The sequence below is a fragment of the Apus apus genome, chromosome 17 (assembly GCF_020740795.1).
Source record: "Apus apus isolate bApuApu2 chromosome 17, bApuApu2.pri.cur, whole genome shotgun sequence".
NCBI lineage: Eukaryota > Metazoa > Chordata > Aves > Apodiformes > Apodidae > Apus > Apus apus.
Window position 1 is genome coordinate 328,148 of NC_067298.1, and position 21,350 is coordinate 349,497.

The 21,350-nt window shown below is 48.9% G+C and overlaps 2 protein-coding genes across 13 annotated transcripts in view; both read left to right on the plus strand.

Moving 5' to 3' along the window:
- LOC127391811 (uncharacterized) overlaps nucleotides 1-19,659 on the plus strand; it is a 141,494-nt gene extending 121,835 nt beyond the window's left edge. For 6 of the 12 annotated variants that reach the window (XM_051634962.1, XM_051634964.1, XM_051634965.1 and 3 more), the window contains 3 exons: nucleotides 17,172-17,420; nucleotides 17,998-18,120; nucleotides 18,812-19,659. In XM_051634962.1, the coding sequence (XP_051490922.1) occupies nucleotides 17,172-17,420; nucleotides 17,998-18,120; nucleotides 18,812-18,820 (381 nt within the window). In that variant the 3' untranslated portion in view covers nucleotides 18,821-19,659. Of the gene's footprint in view, nucleotides 1-14,023; nucleotides 14,556-15,824; nucleotides 15,997-16,504; nucleotides 16,869-17,171; nucleotides 17,421-17,997; nucleotides 18,121-18,811 lie in introns of those variants that run through there. The other 6 variants (XM_051634963.1, XM_051634974.1, XM_051634968.1 and 3 more) reach the window with 5 other exon arrangements.
- On the plus strand, nucleotides 2,177-11,000 carry LOC127391810 (ketosamine-3-kinase-like). The gene is made up of 6 exons (XM_051634961.1): nucleotides 2,177-2,332; nucleotides 4,548-4,699; nucleotides 6,163-6,254; nucleotides 6,741-6,823; nucleotides 8,365-8,487; nucleotides 9,241-11,000. The coding sequence occupies exons 1-6, from the start codon at nucleotides 2,192-2,194 to the stop codon at nucleotides 9,577-9,579; spliced, it is 930 nt and encodes a 309-aa protein (XP_051490921.1). The 5' UTR covers nucleotides 2,177-2,191; the 3' UTR covers nucleotides 9,580-11,000.
- Nucleotides 19,660-21,350: the final 1,691 nt, after the last annotated feature.

Below are 21,350 nucleotides of genomic sequence, written 5' to 3' on the forward strand. Positions count from 1 at the left end.
TCCAGCATACAAAAATATATTTTCATATGTTTCCATACTCTTGTGGTACTAATTTATCCCTGGTTCTCAGTAAGCCACAGGTTCTTGGGTTTTAGGCTATCACTGCCATATGCACAAATTATAACACTCCTCTACAGCCACTGTTAAATGAAATCCCTGCACTGCCACATAAAAAGGCAATACAGACCATCTAACCCATCTTCTGCAAGGAAGGCTTAGCATGCTTGCGACATATTTGGAGTGACTGAAAGCCCAAGCTACAGCTCTCGTGTCAGTTTAGGGTTTTTAGACTGACAGTGAATGTAGGCTTCTAAAAGCACCGATTCTGTTACATATCTACCATGTAGACAGTCTTGGTACATGCATAAACCAGACAAATTCAAGATGTGAAATTTCTTGTGCACAAAACGTTTAGCTCGTTAGCTCCTGACAGTACGTTCCCATCAAGTGCTTTCCAAGAAACTAAATACATTGTGCACACACACATTGTGTGCTTCTAAGTCACAAATTGTGGAACTGCTGCAAAGACATTAGACTGGCTGTCATCCTGACAGCGGGTCCGTCACCCGGTGTGCAAGAAGCTGATCCACACAGAGTAGAGATTTGCTTTAACATCCAATTCTGCACAGAGCAGGGAGCAGGGGGTGTTCCACACAGCAAGCTCAGCTCCCTGAAACACAAGAGATACTTTTATACCCAAAAAAGTGAGAAAGAACTTGATCTCTAGCATTGTTCTGTCACTGGCACACACGATTGATTGGTCAACTGATTCCTCTCTTCCATTCCAAGTTCCAATGCTTAGGAATGTCACTGCCTGCTCAAAGAGTCGGAGGGGTTGCTGTTAGCAGGGGTCCCTCTAGCCTGTGGGTGGGAATTCTAGTCTGCTAATGGCTCATTAATATATTCATATGGTGATTGCAATGACTCAGTGTGTTTTCCCCAACGCTCAAGGCTGTCCCCAGGCCAAGCTGTGGGCAGAGCTCCTCGTCCATCTCTTCCACCTGTCCTGCAGGTGTCCTGCAGGCCTGTCTCAAGGCTGGGCTGGGGACTCCTTGGGAAGTGTTTTTCTCTCATTGGAATCTGTTTTTGTCTAATTCTCACTGTTTCACTGTTTTCTAGGCCCTGATTTTATTCTGTGTGTCCCCCTTCATGTTTTATGTTATTTCCGCCCCCCCCCCCCCCCCCCAATTTACTTATTTCTATTAATAGCTGACACCACGATGATTTGTCCAGGGTCTGTAGAAATGGCCAGATACATAGAGACCTAGTAAAAATATTCACACAAAGTCTGCCTGTATTGCTGTAGATACAGAAATCCTGCCAAATTCAAAATACCAGTTTCTACATGATCAAATTGCAGATTATTAAGAAATCGATAAATCTGTATGGAAACTCTTGAAAAGGAAGGGTACCTAGACTTCTGGAAATAAAGAGCATCAGTCCTTTTACCACTTGCTATTTTGCTGCTGCACAGAAGGGCTTTGAGCTGTAATTCTCCTGCACTAAACCCCAAAAAGGACATTTCCAAGCAAAATTCAGTTTAAAGGTTGCAAGTAAACATCAGTAATTCTAAATTAACCTTAATTGTGTAAAATTGTGTAACCTTAACCTGTTTGTGTAAACTACAATATAAAAGCAGATGTACATCCACAGGTGTCTGGATCTCTCCGGCATCGTGGCAATGCTCTTAAACCCCCAAACAACACAAATCAGCCAATAGGGAGGTAGTAAAAAATAACTGAAGATGAATTAGTGATTGTAACCGGTGAGACCACAGATGTTTAAGGAAATAGTAGAAAAGTACATAATCTTACACTAAGAAAGAAAAAAATAAAAAACGAGTAGGAACTCTTCCAGCATCTATACATACAAATTCGTATTTACATCAGAAGTTATTTGCTAATAAATAACACGTTCTAATGGGAAAGCAGGGAGAAGGCCCCAGGAGTGCCAGGGTTTGGCCGCATTATTTAGCAGCCTGCCCGAGCCCGCCGGGCCGAGGGGCTCCCCAGGGACGGCTGCTCGGGCCCAGCAGCAGGAGCAGCGCCGGGAAAAGCCCCCGCGGCGCGGGTTGACGCTTCCGCCTCCCTCAGCCGGGCAGGAGCGGCTCCTACAGCTTCCGCCTCAGCGCTGCCGCCCCGCCCCGCCCCGCCCGCCCCCGCAGCGCAGGCCCGGCCCGGCCCGGCCCGGCATGGAGAGCGCGCTGCGGCGGGAGCTGCGCACCGCGCGGCTGCGGCCGGCCGGGCACGCGGGGGGCGGCTGCATCAGCCAGGGCCAGAGCTATGACACGGACCGCGGGCGGGTGTACGTGAAGAGCAACTCCAAGGCGGAGGTGCGGGGGACGGCGATGGGGCGTGCGGGGCGTGGGGGCTCCGGGCAGGGGAGGCGGGGCAGCTGTGAGGGCGGCCGCGCTGGGGAGAGGGGCGGCGGGCGGGCCCCGGCCGGGCCCGGGCTCGTGGTGGAGGGTTTGCCGGCTGGCTTCGGGCAGGGCCGCTGCGACTGCTGTCGTCAGGGAGGTGGCCTGCAGCCGGCTGTGGCGGTCCGCTTCGTTCGGCAGCTTCTGCTCGAGGAGGGCCTGGCAGTGGGGGTGTCCGGGGATGAGGAGGTTGCGGTGGGGTTGGCACTAGGGCGGGAAGCAGCATTTCTGGGGGGTGCTGGTTGGGAATTGGTGTCATTGGTCTGGGGCACGCACTAGAGGGGCTTGCTGTTGTCAGTGATGGCTGGGGCAGCGCTGGGATCCCTGTTGCTGCACGTGCTGTCAAAGTGTCTGGAGCAACCTAGAAGGTATAAAATTATTCACTGAGGCTGTGCATCTTTCTTCGTTGTAACGAAACCAGTAATTCCCTGGATTTAAGAAGGAGCTTTTCTCAGTAAGCTGTATTTTGCACAATTGTTATTCAAGATATTCTCTTTGGTCCTTTCAATACCTGGTTCCAGCTACTGTAGAAGGTGGGTATCTGCATTTGATAGAGATAAGGATGGCGCAGCTTACCTGTGTGGCATCCTTATTTCCAGAAGCAGAGGTGAGGTGGAATTTACTTTAAAGGTACTCCTCACTTGTGTCTGCCAAATGAATAGCTTGACTGGAAGAATGAGAATCAGAACTTGTATTTACCTTTATTTATTAGCAAATAAATGTTTTTGAAAGCATCTGTGCAGCTCTGTGTGTTCCAAACTCATCGACACTTTGTGATCGTATCTGGGAGCTGGATGGATGCACTGAGGTGATAACATGGGGAAAATATGGAAGGGTTGTCCAGCTTTATATTAGACTGGAAATAGCATGAATTGATAGCAACATAGCCCTTCTACTTAGGCCTTTGTTTAATGCATGTTTAAGTATACAATCTGCCTAGCTACAAGACAGGACATGGAAAAAAAAAGATCTGGATAGGTTTTCTAGTCAGTAATCATTTAATTTATGATGCTTTTGCCTGTGTGTGGATTCTGAGTGCTGATTAAAGCAAACTTTGCCAAGCTGTGTTATCATGCTGTGCTGTGTGTGCAGCAGTGGGTGTAGATCAGCAGTTCCTGTAGAAAAACAAAGTTCTTTAGAAAACACTGTGTTTTTTACTCTATTTCTGGTGAATAAAGCTATCTCAGGGCTCAGTAATTCAGCAGTTCTTCATTCTTGGTCTCCTGTAGGCTTTGGAATTTGTAGTCAATGTCTACTGCATATTGTCCTTTGACTGTGTTTCATATATCAATACTAAAAGGCTAGTATTCTCTTCCTCTTTTATTAATTGTATTTCCTTGCTTTTGCTTTTAGCACATACCATAGGCTTCCCAAGTACCTTTCCCCTGCAATATCTGCCTGACTCTTCTAGAGCAGCTTTTCTTTGTGTGACTAGTGTCACTGATGGCAGTGGAGCAGCTCAAGAGAATAGATTTCTGTTGATGTGAGTAACAGTTGCAGAAGTAGGTCTTAAGTTCAGAATATCTTCAAATGCAGCTGGTAGGAGCTTGGCCTCTAAGGGCTTCTGTGTGCAAGTGCAGTCAGGGACATTTGACTGCTATCATAGATTTTTTTTATTTTTTTATTTTTCCCCGTAAGGCTAAAGAAACAGACCAGGGGAAATAGTTCTATGACTGCAAATTAGACTGTTGACTGTGACTGCTGTATTACTGTGCAGTCCGTCAAGAAGGTAGTGAAGATTATGAATGTCAATACCATTCTTCCAGTCTCTCAAGTAATTATATTTCCCATAGCCTCCTAGACATGTGCTGCATGATGCATTAATAAAATACTGCTTACATTTAGGATATATGCAGTTTGCCCTCCTTCAGCAGACTCCCTATGTTACTTTTACAATTACAGCGAGTGCTAGAACCTAAGTCACTTCCACAGAGTTGGTCTATGAAGGGGAATTTCTGTAATAGTAGAATTACTGTCAATTCTGCGGGTGTGGATCTGTCTGTGTCTTGTATGTGCAGTAACCACAAGCTTTTTCTATACCATTTACAGCCCTGATTTGGCTTGTGAAAGAACTTGGTTTATCTGGGACTGGTGTTCTTAGAGACTAATGCTTTCCTTTAATATTTGACAGGCTAGAAGAATGTTTGAGGGAGAAATGGCAAGTTTGGAAGCCCTCTTGAAAACACAGACCATAAAAGTGCCTAAACCCATCAAAGTTATAGACGTGCCTGGGGCCAGTACTCTGTTTGTGATGGAACATTTGGAAATGAGAGGCTTGAACAGGTAAAACACAGTGTTACCTTTGCTTCCTTTAGCCAGAAATTTTGACTGTTATGGCAGTTAAATCACTCACTTTCAGAGGGGAGACTTTCACCCCCCACTCCTCAGCCAAGTCAAGAGACATTTGGGAAGTTGTATAGGCAAGAACTGTATAAAATACTTGGTAATGCTTCACCTAGCAAACAGATCGTACATCAAGAAGTAAGTGTGTTTTTTTCTTTAGTCTTGTATTTGCTTGTTTTTTTTCTAAGTATTTAGTGTTTTTTACAGAAAGGTTCCTTTTTACAGCCAGGAAAGTTACCTACCTGGTCACCTGTTTTGTGTAGTTGCCCTTGTTATTAAGAATCAATGTTTAATACTGCTTGTCATGATTATGCAGAGGCACTTCCCGAAATGAATACATCCTGATTGCAGTATTTTTACAACCGTCACCTTGATTCTGGTCGTTTCAAACTTGGCGCCCTCTTCTGCGGCAAACACTGAAGTAAATGAAAATCTGATGAATCCTTCTGCCTGGTTCCACTAGGGGAAGGCATGACCAGTTTTTCATCCCGATCTCAGAAATCCTGCAGCCAGCTTCAAGTCTTAGCCCTCATTCTGCTCATCTGCAGTTTCTAATTCATGAGGAGCTTCCAGTGAGCTCCAAGAGAAAGAGCAGAAATCCCATTGTGTTTGGGCTGGTGGAGATGGAAAGTGTGCAAACGCAGCCTTTGGCATCCCAGTTTCAGGGGACAGCTACAATCTGTGTTAAGAGCAGCAAAACAAGGAAGTAACCTTGCCTTAAATGACAATGCCTTGAGAACAGGGAAAGATGTGAGAAGTCCAAGACTGGCAAAGGAACATGCTTTTGTTACCATGGGAAGCAACTGACTATGAGAGTTTTTTGTAATGACTGCAAGACTTTTCCTGAACTGCGTAGAAGGCAAGCTTTTCTTAAAAATAAACAAATAAGGAAGGCCCACCTGACCCTTGCATCTTCTAGGCCTTTTAGATTAAAGAAGCCAAAGACAGAGTGACAGATACAAACAAGAGGATAAGCCTTGTTTGGCTGTATTTCCCAACAAGAGTTTGCCAGATATACCCACAAAGAAACCAAAACCACAAACCAACAAAAAACCCTAACATCCTGTGCGTGCTTTTTTTACATACATCTTACTGAAAGTTCTGTGATGGCACACAAATTAAAATTGATAATTTTTCATTGTTACTAAGTTTATGATTGCTGCTCACTTTTAATAGTGCTGTCAGAAACACCCATGTCAGTGTGTTTTGTTCTATGTTAATAGGTAATCTTTAGAGGAGGAGGAGGTGTTGATGGCTGGAATATTTTGAAAATGTACTTTGCACAGAACAAGATGCAGAACTTCTTTTACTTGCTTGATAAATCTTTTCAGGTAGTTCCTGGAATAACAAAAAACTTGATTCATTCATGTGTCAGTGTTGCTAAGAATGCTTTTGTTTCTTAGACATTCAGGAAAGCTTGGAACACAACTGGCTGATCTCCATCTTCATAACCACCAACTTGGAGAGAAGCTGAAGAAAGAAGAGAACACAGTTGGTACAGTACACAGCTGCTTGCAAATTTAACCTGAAAATAGCTTTTGTTATTTTGGGTTTTTTTTTTGTTATTGTTCTACTAAAGATATTATGAAGATAGATTTGGTCAAAGCACCCAGGTAGAGGGGTTGTCTTTGTGCTTTTGTTTGCTCTATTTGGATCTCTGTAAACAAAACATTTATTCAATTTGGGACCCTTGGGATCCTGAACGACAGTTTCTGCAAGGACATGGTATCAGAGAAGGTATGCTTCCTCAGAATATGGTTATGAAGATTATAGTACAGCTCTAAACTCAACATTTATCATCAAGCTTTAAACTTAAAACTCAACAGCAAGAACCAGTGTGACAAAAAGAGTATTAAAGTGCAATTCCTTTTATTCTTAGTAGAAGCAGCATTGTACCCTTGTATAGTTTTTAAGGTCCATTTGCATTGTAGTAACTTAGGACCTTGTCTTTAGTATTGGATTTTTGTCTTTGGTTTTAAAGGTAAAGGGCAAGGGCAAATGGAAGTCCAGTTTGTGGATCAGTTTGGCTTTCATACAGTTACCTGCTGTGGCTATCTTCCACAGGTAGGTTGTACTTCATCCGCTTCAGCTCCACGGCAGGAGCCTCCCTGACCTGCCTGGGAGAAATCAGGCAGGATTTGCTTCTGATTTTGCTTTAATTCCTTGGCTCCCCGATGGTGGGAGGCGTGTGGTCACACTGTGCCAAGCCACCTCCCTCCTCACCCATGCCCAGCGTGAGACCCTCGGTGGTCCTTGTTTACCTGCTGGACCCTGTCCACTCTTTGCTTCTGCTGAGGATCGGGTTTGGGGATGGCTGGAAGGGTTTGGCATTGGATCAGGACTATTGGAAAGCTCCTGTGCTGATCCGTGGTTGGGTGGAGAGCACAGGTGGGAGTGGGGAGTGTGATCTGGCCCTGGGGTGGGAACTGCAGCTGGAAATGGGGGCAGGGGGTGTACTGGATCTGTGCCAGTGCTGGGAGCTGGACCTGGAGCTGCACCGGCAGTGGGGTGGCATCTGGCTGCTGTGGCTGGAAGGGTGACTGGGGCTGGCAGGGGTGCTGGGGTGTTGGCCCCCCCATGGGGGGACCAGGCCAGCTGGTTCTGGGTGATGTAGAAGCCTGCCTTGAGTGGCTGGGGGGATGCAGAAGTGGGAGAGCAGCTTGGAGGGGGGCCTGGAGAGGTGGGAGGACTGCATTTGTGAGAGATCACCTAGTTCCCACCTCTAGTGGGAGGTGTCCCAACTAGACACCTAGCTAGTTGTTCCAAGCCCCATCCAACCTGGCCTTGAACACTTCCAGGGATGGGGCAGCCACAGCTTCTCTGGGCAGCCTGGGCCAGTGTCTCACCACCCTGACAGGGAAGAATTTCTTCCTCATATCTCACCTACATTTCTCCCCTTTCACTTGAAACTCTTCCCCCTCATCCCATCACTCCCTGCCCTTGTCCCAAGCCCCTCCCCAGCTTTCCTGGAGCCCCTTCAGGCACTGGAAGGTGCTCTAAGGCCTCCCCGGAGCCTTCTCTCCTCCAGGCTGAGCAGCCCCAACGCTCTCAGCCTGTCTCCAGAGCAGAGCTGCTCCAGCCTCGGATGAGGGGAATGCAAGGAAGGGAAGTTGTGTCTGGGCTCCGGGACGCTGTGTGTCCCACCCCCTGACCTTGCCCCACCAACCTTTGCACCCATGACCTGTGGTGAGTGCACCAGGGGGGCAGGAAGTTAAAATTGCAGAGAACATCCTGCTGCTGCGGCTCTGTTCGGGTACCAGCGTCTATTTCTGGGATCCCTGCAGGTGATGCTACCCCTTTCCCTGTCACCTTCCTAGGGGAAGGGGGCGATGGGGGCTTTCTTAGTGTTCAAATCAGTCTCGCTTAAAAAAAGTAATAAGGCTTTGATCAGCACTCCCAGCTGCATTCGACATTCTTAGCTTTTCAGTTTCTTTGTTCCTATCACTTAGAGAAAATTATTTACTCGCCTAATTTAGTACTCTAAGATTGCAGTCTATTAAATGGTATCAGCACAAAGGGTATGTAATCCTCCAAAGCTTTATTTGAAAAAGAACATCTGTCTCATGCAGCATGTAGAACTAACATCTGCAATCCTGTTCCTTCAGGTGAATGACTGGCAGAATGACTGGGTGACTTTCTTTGCCAAGCAGAGAATCCAGCCTCAGATGGACATGATTGAAAAGAATTCAGGAGACAGGGAAGCAAGAGAACTTTGGGCACAACTTCAGGTAGGAGAAGTTCGCTCAGTTCTTCAATATAGGGATAGCTGGGTGTGAGTTGTTTATATTTTCTTTTCATAAAACAAAGTTCCTGTTTGTTGGTATGCTCCAGGTTCTGGTAGTAAGACTCCAGCTTTTAGGGATTAAATTGCCCTTTCTTCTAAATTATCATGGCTTTTGCCACATCAACCTGTGCTGGTATTCCAAAGTGAGTGTGTGCCAGGTAGCACTTTGCTTGGGTAACGCTCCATCAAGCTCACTTTTCTCATTCCCTGTAGCATGTTCATGGTGAGGAATGTACATAAACAGTGCTGTTGTGCACATCATCTGTTCATTTAAGGTTTGTACCCGACTGAGTGACTGCAGCATTAGCTATTTTGGTACTACGTTGTAGAAATCTCTCCAGTGTTGGTGACAGATTCCGGAGCCTTGTAATGATGATGTGGGTGGTTGTTGTTGTCATTAAAGCTGGTCAATATTACAGCACCGTATTAAACACTGTTGTAATTTTTTTATTTTCTTACTGCTAAAATCATTTGGATGGTTGTTCTTCAGCTGCTGGCTTTTATGAAAAACAGAAATAGTTTTGATTTTCTCAGCATCTCTGTTGACTGGGTCCTGTGCTGTTTCAAGTTATGATTGTTGGGTTTTTTTAACAAACTTTTTAAGTTTCAGTTCCTGCTGTCTGCATGTATGCAGATAGAACTCTAATAATTCACCTTAATATGTAGTACTTACGCTTCTTGCTTTTTTCCTCCACAGCTGAAGATACCCAGTTTGTTCTGTGGCATAGAAATTGTTCCTGCTCTCCTGCATGGAGATCTCTGGGGAGGAAATGTAGCTGAGGATGATTCTGGTCCCATTATCTTCGATCCGGCTTCATTCTATGGCCATTCAGAGTATGAGCTTGCAATTGCTGGGATGTTTGGTGGCTTCAGCAATTCTTTTTACTCTGCTTACCACAGTAAAATTCCCAAAGCTGCAGGGTTTGAGGAACGCCTAAAGCTTTATCAGCTTTTTCACTACATGAACCACTGGAACCATTTTGGTGCGGGGTACAGAGGGTCTTCTATAAACATTATGAGAAACCTTATCAAATGACTTTTGCTTAATCAGCATATTTTCTATGTTGCTTGGAAAACCCCTATGTGGTGGTGCAACTACAGGAGTAGTCATGTTAAAAAATAGCTCCTAGACCCCTGACTTTGTTGCACAGCTAAATACCTAGGATCAGTGAGTCCTGCTGAATACCAAGTGTAGCACAGTCATCCCTTCTTAGGGTAATAGGGAATAACTTTATGAAGGAAATGTCTAAGGAAGGAGTTTATTCAGTTGGACAAACCATCTTTTGATGTCATGAAGGCATTGTATGCTTGAGACTAGGCAAATTAATACAGATCAAACACTGAAGTGTAAATTCTTAGGAAGAAGTTCTTCCTTAGGGACCAGGTGTCCTTCAGAGTAGAAAAATACCAAAGTTTGCATGTGCACCTCATGGAAGATAGAGAAGCGGCTTTTCTCAGTTACTGAGGAGATAGCTAAAAGAAAGCTCATTCCTTTTTGCTGCCTCCCCTGCCACTACTTTCTGATAGATTGCTGAAACTTTTTGAGCTCTTCATGTCCAGTTACGTGCATGAAAACAATGTTAACAAAATATTTTGAAACTCAACAAGAAAATTACGTAATGGGAACTGTAAAAAATTATTTGGGCTTGCTGTTGTGATTCTATTGGATTGACACTGCTTCCTGTTCTGCTACAAAGCTGTGTGAAAATGCTTTTGATTTGTTCTGGCATGTGCATTTTGGTGCCTCAGAGCATTTGTGTAGGCTGTTCTGTGAGTGCTGATCAGTGGGCTCTTAACTAGAGCAATTCTTTTTTCTACCAGAACTAACTGTCTCTTCTGTTTTGGATTATGCTTTTGTCCAGTACAGTAGTGTGCATTCTTAAAAGATCTTTTCAGGTAAGACACTTACTTTATATGTCCACATGCTGTGACGATGCACTCTCTCACCAATACAAACAGAAGATGTACTTTTTGACTGTTGTCATTGCCCACAGAATAATGCTATCTGGTCGTGGTACAGGCTTCACATGGATTCTCTGTAGTTTAGCCTACAGGTGCCATCAGCTCACGTTTTCCTTCAGTTCCCATTAAATGCAATTTGTAACTCTTGGCATAAAGAGACATGAAACCAAAAGAAGCTAAAGTGTAACTGGTAATGATACTTGAGTGCAAGCATACCAGGTAGGTGAGGGATGCATGATTCCTAACACGCATTTTGAGCATTTGAGAATGACTTTCAATAGTTAAAAAAGGTTTGTAGTGGATGTTGGCAGATTACTGAGGGGTTTTTTGCTGCTAGTTTTGCAGTTTATAAGAATTGGAAGTAAGAGACTATCACTTGATAAAACTGTCTCTCCTCACTGGCTGCTTACTGCTACAAAAAAGTTTTAAAGCCTTGCTTGGTAGAATAGCTTTTACTTTTTACCCTGTTACTTAAATAAAAAGTTTCCCAGGTGATTACTGTTGTCTCTGTTTTCTGCATCAAAACCCGACAACTTGTGTTGATGCTTAGGGAGCTACTTGCTCTGAACGGTTAAGGGTCACTAGTTTGTTAGACAGCTACGGTTAACAAAGGTGTTGATGGGAATGTAGTTGTGGATTTTCATCTGGAGCAGAGTGTTACTGAAGAAAATGTATGTGTTGTTAGGTTACAGTGTCATTTGAGGTTCAAGCTGTGCCTTCAAACTTTAGGTATTATACCAGCTGTTTGGATGTTGGTAAAATGTTACATCTGTGTCCATATCCTTATCCCTTTCACTCAAACCTGGTAGTGCAGTTTCACCCAAACTTTGTTTAGACCTATGTGGGGAAGAAAAAGAACCGTTCCCCACACTGCTTAGTGCAGCTGGTGGAAGAAATGCTGTGGAATGTTAGCCAACAGTCAGTCTGGTTAGATCTCTTAACTGTTTATTTCCATACACTTTCATAACAAAATTAGAAGTTATTTAACAAGGTCATTCTGTTTGCAATGGAATCTTCAACAAATCAACATGTTTATTTTGTTAAAATACCTAAATACTTTTAATCATGAGAAGGTGAAAGTGATACGAAGGTGGATTTCCTGTCAGTCACAGAGTTGAGTGAGAAATGGTAAGTCTTCAGAGATGATATTTTCCTAATAGAACTTAATTAAAATGTTGTTGGCCTTGAAGGAAAATGACGTAGTATGCAAATTATGTAAATAGAAGCAATTGTATTTAGAATTTTTATTGAAGGGATACTATGCTCACTTTTTCAAAGCCATTTTGGGCCACAATTAAAAATGGAAGGGGTGTAAAGAGGGACACTCTACTGCACCATGTGTCTCTTGATGAAGAGTTCTTATAGACAGCAGTTGAGTCAGGGAATGGCAGAGGGGGATGAAATCTCTTCTGAAGCCAGGCTGCTGGTGGACTCTTAGGAAGAAATTGCTGCAGTTATAGAAGGTAATTTTTTTTCTTACATATTGTGTGGTTCTGCACTGCTCTTAGAATTCTCCTCTTTGGTAATTTTGTTGCATTATGTGTTCCAGGCATGCCTTTGTTATTCTTTAGCTTTATTCCGTGAGAGAAGGAGATAACGTCCTGGTTTTCCCTCTCACGTATTCCTCCCTCTTGGTTCCTTCCAAACAGTCTGAATCTGACAAAGGTGTTTCCTTGTACCACGCTCTCATTCTGTTTCTCCTGGTTCTGTATCATAATTTTGCTGAACTTCTATTCCTATTTGGACAAGGAAAAGTAGTGAAAGAACCCCTGAATTTTTATTAAATATACACTGTACTTGTATTCGTGCATTGAAAAAAATTGTAATATCCTCTCATGAAGTTTCTAAATCTTTTCTCAAGATCGTATGTGGGTTCTGTAGGCTACAGCATCTCAAGGCATTTATTTGTAATGCTTCGAAAACCCAATCTCTTTATATATTTTTTTATTGGTTAAAATTAGACTTTGAAATTAATTCATTAGGGAATCAATTAGTGGGTTGGGATATGATTGCACATAATTTTAGGAACATAATCTTCTGCCTTGGAGAGGAGTTGGAGGAAGGGAAGCTTGGAAATCTGGACTTAATGTTTAGGATCATAGGAGAATTCAGGTTGGGAGAGAGCTCAGGAGGTCACTTAGTTCAATCTTGTGCTTAAAGCAGGATGAGCTGTGAGGACAGGCCAGGTTACTTAGGTCTTTATCTGACCTGGTGTTGAAAGCTTCCGAGGATGGAGGCTGCAGAACCTCTCTGGGCTACCTGTTTCATGGCTTTGTCCTCATTGTGACAATACATCCATTTTGAACCTCTCTGCAAGACCCTGTATTTCTGCTGAGTTGCTTATAGTTGCTCTGTACCCTGTGTTGCAGTGTGATGTCTTTGTTCTCATCCTCGTGGACTGCTGCCATCTGCACAAACTGCCTGCAGACGTGAATGTTGCACTCCAGTACTGTTTTTCTTCCTGCTTTTTGTCTTCACTGTTGTTCCTGGTGATTTTGACTGATGCTGGATGGGTCTACCAGAAGTAAAAGCAGGGGGGAGGTGGCATCCAATTAGCTGGTCTTTAGGCACTGTTTGTTACAAAAGATTTAAGGGGAAAATACGTTTTTGGTAACTAGGTCACACCAGAATCACAATTGCTTTATTATTTTGCTTTCTGAAGTAACATTCAATTACTTTTTAACACATTTTTAAAGAAACTCCAAGAATTCACCTCTGCGTGGCTAGCTGAGAATTGATCCAGCATGGAAGCCAACTGGCTTTTCTACCTCTTGGCTGCTACCTAAGTGATGCAGTATATTTGGATTAACAGAGTCCTGTTTCTGGTTTCTCAAAAAATAATGTCAGAATGCTGAAAGAAGTGCTACAGTCAGTAACTATTGGCATCTTCACTGGAAATTGTAGGAGAAAAGTCCATGGCATACCAGACTGCAAAAGTTTTGGTTTCTGTAGTAATATTGTGGATGACAGATCATTCTCCTTGATTTTATTTTTTGGGGCTTTTGAGTTTGTTGGTTTTTTTTCCTTAACAGGTAAATAGAAAGCTGAATTAGGGTATTTTTCACTATACTGAAATAAAGGAACCCGGCTCATTGTAATTTAATTTGTTGCCACAGCACTTGATTCCATTCCCAAGGTGCTCCATTGCTCCTCCCATTGTTCTAGGAGGTACTCTTTAGGGCTTCAAATATGCTGGAATTCAAGTTGCTTGGCATTTTCACAATCAGTCACATGAGCTATATTAGCAAAGTACCTCAAAATGTCCAAGATCTACAGCCTCAAGTTGCTTTGACTGCACGTGCACTGTGATTAATGTACATGCTGCACCCTTAGCTTCAAGCTTTCTTTGGTCCAGACATAGCTGTTTGCTTTAGCAGCCAGGACTCACTTTGCAGGCACAAATGCTGTCTGGGAGTGTGTAGACAAACTCCTGGGGGCTCCTACAGTAAGTGCTGAGTCTTCTCTCCCTCTTCCCTCCGTTACTTTCTGTAGCTCTGTGTTGTGACCGATCTGTTTTACAGTTAGTATATCAGGGATGTGATGGTTATAAAACATGACAACTGGGCTTTGTAGAAGGGTTCCCAAAGCAACACTGCTTACTTAAAACATGTAATGCAAAGGTTCAAGCAAGACACATGACCTGGAGTGTGGCTTCTTGCTGTTCTTGAGTAGTATTTTTGTTTTGAATCACTGTTTGATTCCAGGTCATGAGCTCTACTTTTCAAGCTTGTGCTCTTATTATGTAAGCAATGTCCTACTCAATCAATCTGGATGTTAGAGAAGTTCCTCCTTAGCCAGTTTCTCTCTTTGAGGCCTCCTCTGTCTGTCTGCTCTGTGTGCCATAAGGAGCCAGCTTCTGAGAAACTGCTTGTCTGAGAAATCACTTGTACTATAACAGTATTTTTCACTCCACGTAGGACTGGAACCATTTGTGAATGTGATGAAAACCAAATAAATGAATCCGTGCAAACCAATAGTGAGAAAAGGGAGAGATGCATGAAAGTTGAGTGCAACAGTGGCCACAGAATCCAGAAATTCCACAGGGAGATGGTAGGCATTGCTGCTTCAAGTGAGAACAAGAACTGCAGTCTTTTCCAGGGTCATAGCCACCTAACCAGATGTATTACCTTTATGCAGTCATTATTAAACCATATTGTATGGTCTGGGTTATGAGAACATAGTCCAAGGGTTTAACACTTTATGCCTGCAGCAGCAGAAACATGCTCTGAGATTTTAACTTGCTACCCCCCTGGTGCAGGGTCATGGGTGCAAAGTTAAACCCCCTTCCAGCAGTGTGGGGTGAAGCCTCCAACAGGCTGTGGCTGACTGTGCCATCCAGGGCAGCTCTGTCCACTTTCTAGCAACAGGGAAAGGCAGGAGAGCACTGGGGAAAGGATGGAGGCAGGACAGGCAGGGCCAGCTTGGGTTGGGGCAGAGGGAGAAGTGTCTCCATGGCCCCACTTGCTCCATTATCCCCAGGAGTTTGGTCCCATCCACCAAAAGCCAGTGCCTGCTCCAGCTGGGCCTGCTCCTGGGCCAGTACCTGCCGCAGCTGCCCCAGCTCCAGCTCCTCCTGCTCCACCTCCAGCCGGGCCAGCAGGGTCCCCAGCTGGGCTGGCATCTCCTGCAGCTGCTCTGGGACCAGAGCAGGAAGCTCACAGGGGCACTGGCCATGGGGAGCCCAGCCACCAGGTGCCACATCTCCATGGGCTGCCCACCAACTCCATGGGCTGCCCACCATTGAGGGTCCCACCCAGCCCCTGCAACTCACTGCTCGTGGAAGGGGAGGCTTCATCAGTGGCAGGGTTCATTGTGACCGACTCTGTCCCCAAGGCACAGTCCCCGAGGCAGAGGCAGCCCTGCCAGAGAGGGACAGTTGCTGCCAGCGACTGATGCTGAGGCTGGTGAGACTGTGGCAGGGAGAGCAGGAGCCCCAGGTGCTGTAGCTCAGGCTGCAGTTTAGCCTGCAGCCTCTGCACCAGGGCCCACAGGTCCTGCAGTTTGGCCTACAGGCGTGATGGGATGGTGGTTGTGGTGGGGTGGTGGCCCTGGGGTGGTGCATTGGTGGCCATGGGCTGGGTGGGGCTGAGGCTGGTCCCCACAGAGGAGCCTGGGGAGGCAGGAATGTCCCTGGATTTCAGGCAGCCGCTCTCTGGCTCTGCTGAAGAACAGAACAACTGGGGCGGGCATGTGCGAGGACCCTGGGGGTGAAGGGGACAGCGGTGGGGTAGGCAAAGTGCCCACGGAGGGCCAGGTTTTCCCCCCTCTGTGTCGCCCCCGGCTCCCCACAGACAGGCTCTCTCTGCTCTCTCCTGCCAGGCTTCCCAAGGGACAAGCCCAGGCTGTCCCCAGGGTAGGGGGACACAAGGACAGTGCCCTTTAAAAGGGGGAAAAAACGGTTTCGGAAATGATTTCTTCCTCTTGGATAAAATGGAGCGGAACGCTGCCGGATTTGTTTAATCTCAAGGTGGATGGCTTGGGAAGAAAATGGGTAAGAACCGTGACAAATGCTTCCTCACCTGAACTGGCTGCTGCGTGGTTCGAGGAGTACCTGATTTCTTCCGGGCTGCTGCCCTTTTACTGGCAGAAAGCAGCCTGGAAACCCTGGAGAAGGTTTTCCTCTCTGCAGGGCCCAGGGCAGGAACACCCAGCACACGTACGGGTGTGTAACCCATGGCCTGAGATGCCTTGTTTTTGCCCTTGTTTAACCCACAAAATAACATCCTCAAGTGGGTTTCACTCGAAATACCAACTCCCTTCACCTCCAGCAGCTTTGCTGCTGCCTACCCGGGCAAGAGCAGGAAGGACCTCGTCCTCCAACAGCCTCCACTGTGGACTGGTGTCCTTGATTTCAAACTCCAGAAATACACTGATGTGTTATCACCAGAGTTTTCAGACTGTCCTAAATCTCCTTTTGCAGGAGGAGGCAGCCAAGCCTCCCAAGGCACCCCCAGGCCCAGCCCCCAGCCCTGCAGCCCTGCAGCCCTGCCTGGCTACAGGTGAGGTCACAATCCTGCTCTGTGACCTCAGCCTCTCTGCCCTATAAAAACCCCACGCCGGGGCTCACTTTGCCACTCGTGTGACCCCCCAGTTGGGATCGCTTGCTGAGGTGACAAGGAGAAGGAAGGCTATCAGCTATCCATCTCTCTCACTCACCAGACTGATACCCCCGGCAGAAAGCCTCTGGTGTCCCCTGGTCAGCTCTGCTGTAGCAGACACGACAGCACCATGGACTTGTTTGGCCTGCCCCAGCTTCTGGACCTGATCCTCGTGCCCAGAGACATGTGGACGGTCAACTTTGGGGCCCTGTGCCGTCTGCTCCCGGCCAGGAGGAAAGGGAAGAAGGAGAGCAGCATCTCCAAGGTAGAGGCTCTGGCCGGTCCCCTGGGTGCTCCCCTGCCCAAGCCGCCTCCTACGGGCTCTGCACGGCCCGTGCGCTGCCCTTAGAGCAGGGTCTGAGTTAAGCCCGAGTTCCTGCTGGGACCTGGGGCTTCCCTGTGGGAAAGGGACAGAGTTTTGGGGAGCAAGAGCTGGGGCTGAAATGCTGCTCCGCTTGCTCTGGGTCCTCCCCGCGTTGCCATCAGCAAGCGCTAGTGGGTCCAAGCCAGCCCCCGGTGCTGCTGCACATCTGCCTGTAACCCTGATCCCTTTGCCTTCTCTTCCCAGCAGGGCAGTGGCAGCCAGTTTGCACCTGCTCGGCCCACCAGGGTGAGCACGGGCACCCTGCAGGAGGCCACCCTGGCGACCACCGCCCTGAGGACAAAGCGAGGATCTCTAGACCAGGAGAGCATCTGCCATCTCCTGTCTGACCTCCAGGGCCAGCTGTCCGCCCTGCAGGGCCGGGTGTCCTCTCTGAAGGGCCAGGTGTCTTCCCGGCAGGGCCTGGAGAGTGACTGGCAGGGCCAGAACGAGAAGGTGAGCCAGCAGAGGTCCCCAGGGGAGCTGGGGAGATGCTGGGGGGCTTGGGTGGGGAGGGGAGAGCCAAAGGGCTCCCTCCACGCTGGGAGGAGGTGTGCGGGCCGTGCCCACCTGAGCTGGGAGAGCAGCAGGACGTGACCAAGGCTGCTCTGGAGCAGTTGGTCACCAAGACAGCCGAGCAGCTCCAGGAGCGGCTGAGGCAGGGGGGGCTGCCATAGCCCCCTGGCTCGGCGGGGTGGTCCTGGCCGGGCTCCTGTCCCCGTCCCCTGGCTGGATGGCACCATTGAGCCTCCAGAGCCACCCGGGCTTGTTGGCCACATCCATCCCATCTCCCAGGTGATTCCTTCTCCCCTCCCTGCAGCTGGACAAGCTGTCAGTGATGGTGGAGAGCGCGGGGCAGCAGCAGGCAGAGGGGCAGGCAGAGGGGCAGGCAGCCCAGTCTGCAGCACAGACACCAGCTATCCTGCTGCCACTGGCAGCCTGTGGCCACCGGCCCAGGAACCGGGGGCTGTCCCCGCGGGGCAGCCAGTCCCCCCTTGCTTGGCACCACATTGTCACCCTCCTCCCTGAGCAGGACCAGGAGCTGCTGACGAGCATCCAGGTCAGAGCTGTCAAGCTGGAGAGGATCATCGAGGCGCTCACCTTGGTCACCAGGAGCCTCATGGACAAGCTTCAGCAGACGGACGAAGATCTCAAGGTTGGTGGCCGAAAGCCCCGTGGGGTTGGAGCAGCCTGCAGGCAGAGCTTGGGCTGGGCACCACAGGGGATTGATCCCCCTGCCAACCCTGCTGGCAGCCCTGGGGAGGTTCCAGATGCGTGTCCGGGAGGTTCTGGCCAGGGGTGGGGAGGTGGTGGGTGCTGGGCTGGCCAAAGGCAGCTCTGACCCTACGGTGGCATCATGGGCTTCTTTCTGCATTGGAAGGCTCTGTCCCTGTTCATGGAGAGGCTGCAGGAGAAAGCGGACAAGGTGGACTGAGGGAGCCAGCTCAGAATCACCTGCCCTTGTAGCGTCCCCAGCATTTCCTGCCCCTTCAACCCAGTGCCCTGAAGCTGCTCCAGCCCCCCAGCAAAGTAGGGATGAGAGAGGGAGGATGAGCAGGGCTGGGAGGGAGGTGCTGAGAAGTCTGCAGGGCTCCGTGCCAAAGTTTCCCCAGGGAGAGCTGGTGCTGGCAGGGTTACCTGGGGAGGCAGGAATGTCCCTGGATTTCAGGCAGCCGCTCTCTGGCTCCACTCAGGAACGGTACGGCTGGGGCGGGCGTGTGCGGGGACCCTGGGGGTGAAGGGGACAGTGGTGGGGTAGGCAAAGTGCCCACGGGGGGCCAGGTTTTCCCCCCTCCGTGTTGCCCCCGGCTCCCCCCAGACCGGCCCTCTCTGCTCTCTCCTGCCAGGCTTCCTGAGGGACAAGTCCAGGCTGTCCCCAAGGCAGAGGGACACAAGGACAGTGTCAGCCCACGAGGATCGCTCCCAGTCACCGAGGATCCTCCCAAGGATCTTGACCCCTAGGGCCAGATCCATCATCTCTGCAGCCAGGCAGGACAGCAGGTCCCCCCTGGGCAAGCTCTGTGGCACCAGGCAGGACAGCAGCCGTGGCCTTGTTTGGCCTGCCCCGGCTGCTGGACCTCGTCCTCCTGCTGCGAGATGTCTGGAGGGTCAGCTTTTGGCCCCTGCACTGTCTGTTCCTGACTGAGCTGGGGCAGCTGCAGGGCCAGGCAGCGTGTGGCACAGAAAGGATTGCTGCTTGCTGAGCAGCTGCCAGTGCCCCCGGGAGGGAGCTGGACCCTCGCCCCCTGACAGCCCCTCTCCCTGTCCCCCAGCCACGCCAGCCCCTGCCCCGCGGCCATGGCTGGCACCCAGCGTGAAGGAAGGAGGTTCCAAGGGGGGAGCAGGACCCCCCAGCCCCTGCTCCTCCCGTGCAGTGCAGCCCCAGCCCTGCCCAGTGCCCCTCCGTCTCGTGCCACAGTTCATTGGCAGATGCCCCTTTTCCATCCTGCTCCCGGGCCCCGGCTGCCGTCCTTCTCCTCACCGCGCTCCAGGGGGGAAAGCCCAGGAGGCTGCCGGCAGCCAGGCAGGACAGGAGGTGCCCGGCCAAACCCTCCTGTCCATCCCGGCCACCAAGAGGAAAGGCAAGGACTGCAGCCCTGAGGAAAGGGACGGTTTGACTGGGTTTCATTCTGTTGAATTAGATTGAAATTAATAAAACATTGTCAACTGTTCTTTTCTTGTTGTGTGGATTTAATTTTTTTTTCTTGTTGTGTAGTTCTTTTTTAAAGGAGATTGATTTGAACACCAACAAAGCCCCCATGTGCCTCCTGCCCTGAGCAGAGCCATGAACGCTCACAGGGAAATGGGGGGTGTCACCTGGAGAAATCACAGCCCCCAGTTCTGCTGGAAAGGAGGGGAGGTTGGGCTGAGGGGCGGCTCTGCGCGAGAAGCAGAGGAGAATTTGGGAAGCCAGAGGCTTTGCTCCAGGATCTGCAACAAGCATCAGGGAGACCCAGAGCCAGGGGGTCCCAGCCGCCCCGTATCCCCTTGGCCACATCCCGGGTGCCCACAGCTGCCTCCATCAGCTGCTCTTTTTCGTTATTCCCTCCCTTCCATCTCCTGCTCTGCTGCAGGGATGCTGGGGGGCAGCAGGGAAACCCCTTCCACCCAGAAAAGGAAGGCTATCAGCTATCCATCTCTCTCACTCACCAGACTGATACCCCCGGCAGAAAGCCTCTGGTGTCCCCTGGTCAGCTCTGCTGTAGCAGACAGGACAGCACCATGGACTTGTTTGGCCTGCCCCAGCTTCTGGACCTGATCCTCGTGCCCAGAGACATGTGGACGGTCAACTTTGGGGTCCTGTGCCGTCTGTTCCCAGCTGAGCTGGGGCAGCTGAAGGAGGAGGAGACCTGCCTGATCACCAGTGACCCCCAGGTTGCCTCCGTGGCTGCTAATGTGGGACAGAGCAAGAGGAAAGAGGAGAAGGGGAGCAGCATCTCCAAGGTAGAGGCTCTGGCCGGTCCCCTGGGTGCTCCCCTGCCCAAGCCCCCTCCTACGGGCTCTGCACGGCCTGTGCGCTGCCCTTAGAGCAGGGTCCGAGTTAAGCCCGAGTTCCTGCTGGGACCTGGGGCTTCCCTGTGGGAAAGGGACAGAGTTTTGGGGAGCAAGAGCTGGGGCTGAAATGCTGCTCCGCTTGCTCTGGGTCCTCCCCACGTTGCCATCAGCAAGCGCTGGTGGGTCCAAGCCAGCCCCCGGTGCTGCTGCACATCTGCCTGTAACCCTGATCCCTTTGCCTTCTCTTCCCAGCAGGGCAGTGGCAGCCAGTTTGCGCCTGCTCGGCCCACCAGGGTGAGCACAGGCACCCTGCAGGAGGCCACGGGGGACTCCCTTGTTGGAGCTGAGAATGTCTGCACTCACACACAGGCGGCACTCCTCCAGGTTAGAGAACAGCTAATATTTCCCTCATGGTTTGTTTGTTTAATCCTCTGGGAGTAACCAGTTTTCCGTTCTGTTCTGTTGCCCCCAGTTCCTTGATAACCTCTTTTTCTTCAAAAATTGGAGTTGTCTTTGGATCTGGCACCTCAGGAATGAGACAATTCATTGTTATTACTTCTGATTGTAGGGCTGCTTCTCGAGCAGTTTCATCTGCCAGCCCATCTCCTCTAGCTTGTGGGGAGTTTCCTTTCTGATGCCCATTAACATGCACTACTGCTACTTCTTCTTATGAGGAAAGGCTGAGGGAGCTGGGTCTCTTTAGTTTGGAGAAAAGGAGACTGAGTGGTGACCTCATCAATGTTTACAAATACGTAAAGGGTGAGTGTCAAGAAGATGGAGTTAAGCTTTTTTCAGTGATGACCAGTGATAGGACAAGGAGTAATGGATACAAATTGGAGCATAGGAGGTTTAAGGTGAATATCAGAAAAAATTTTTTTACTGTGAGAGTGA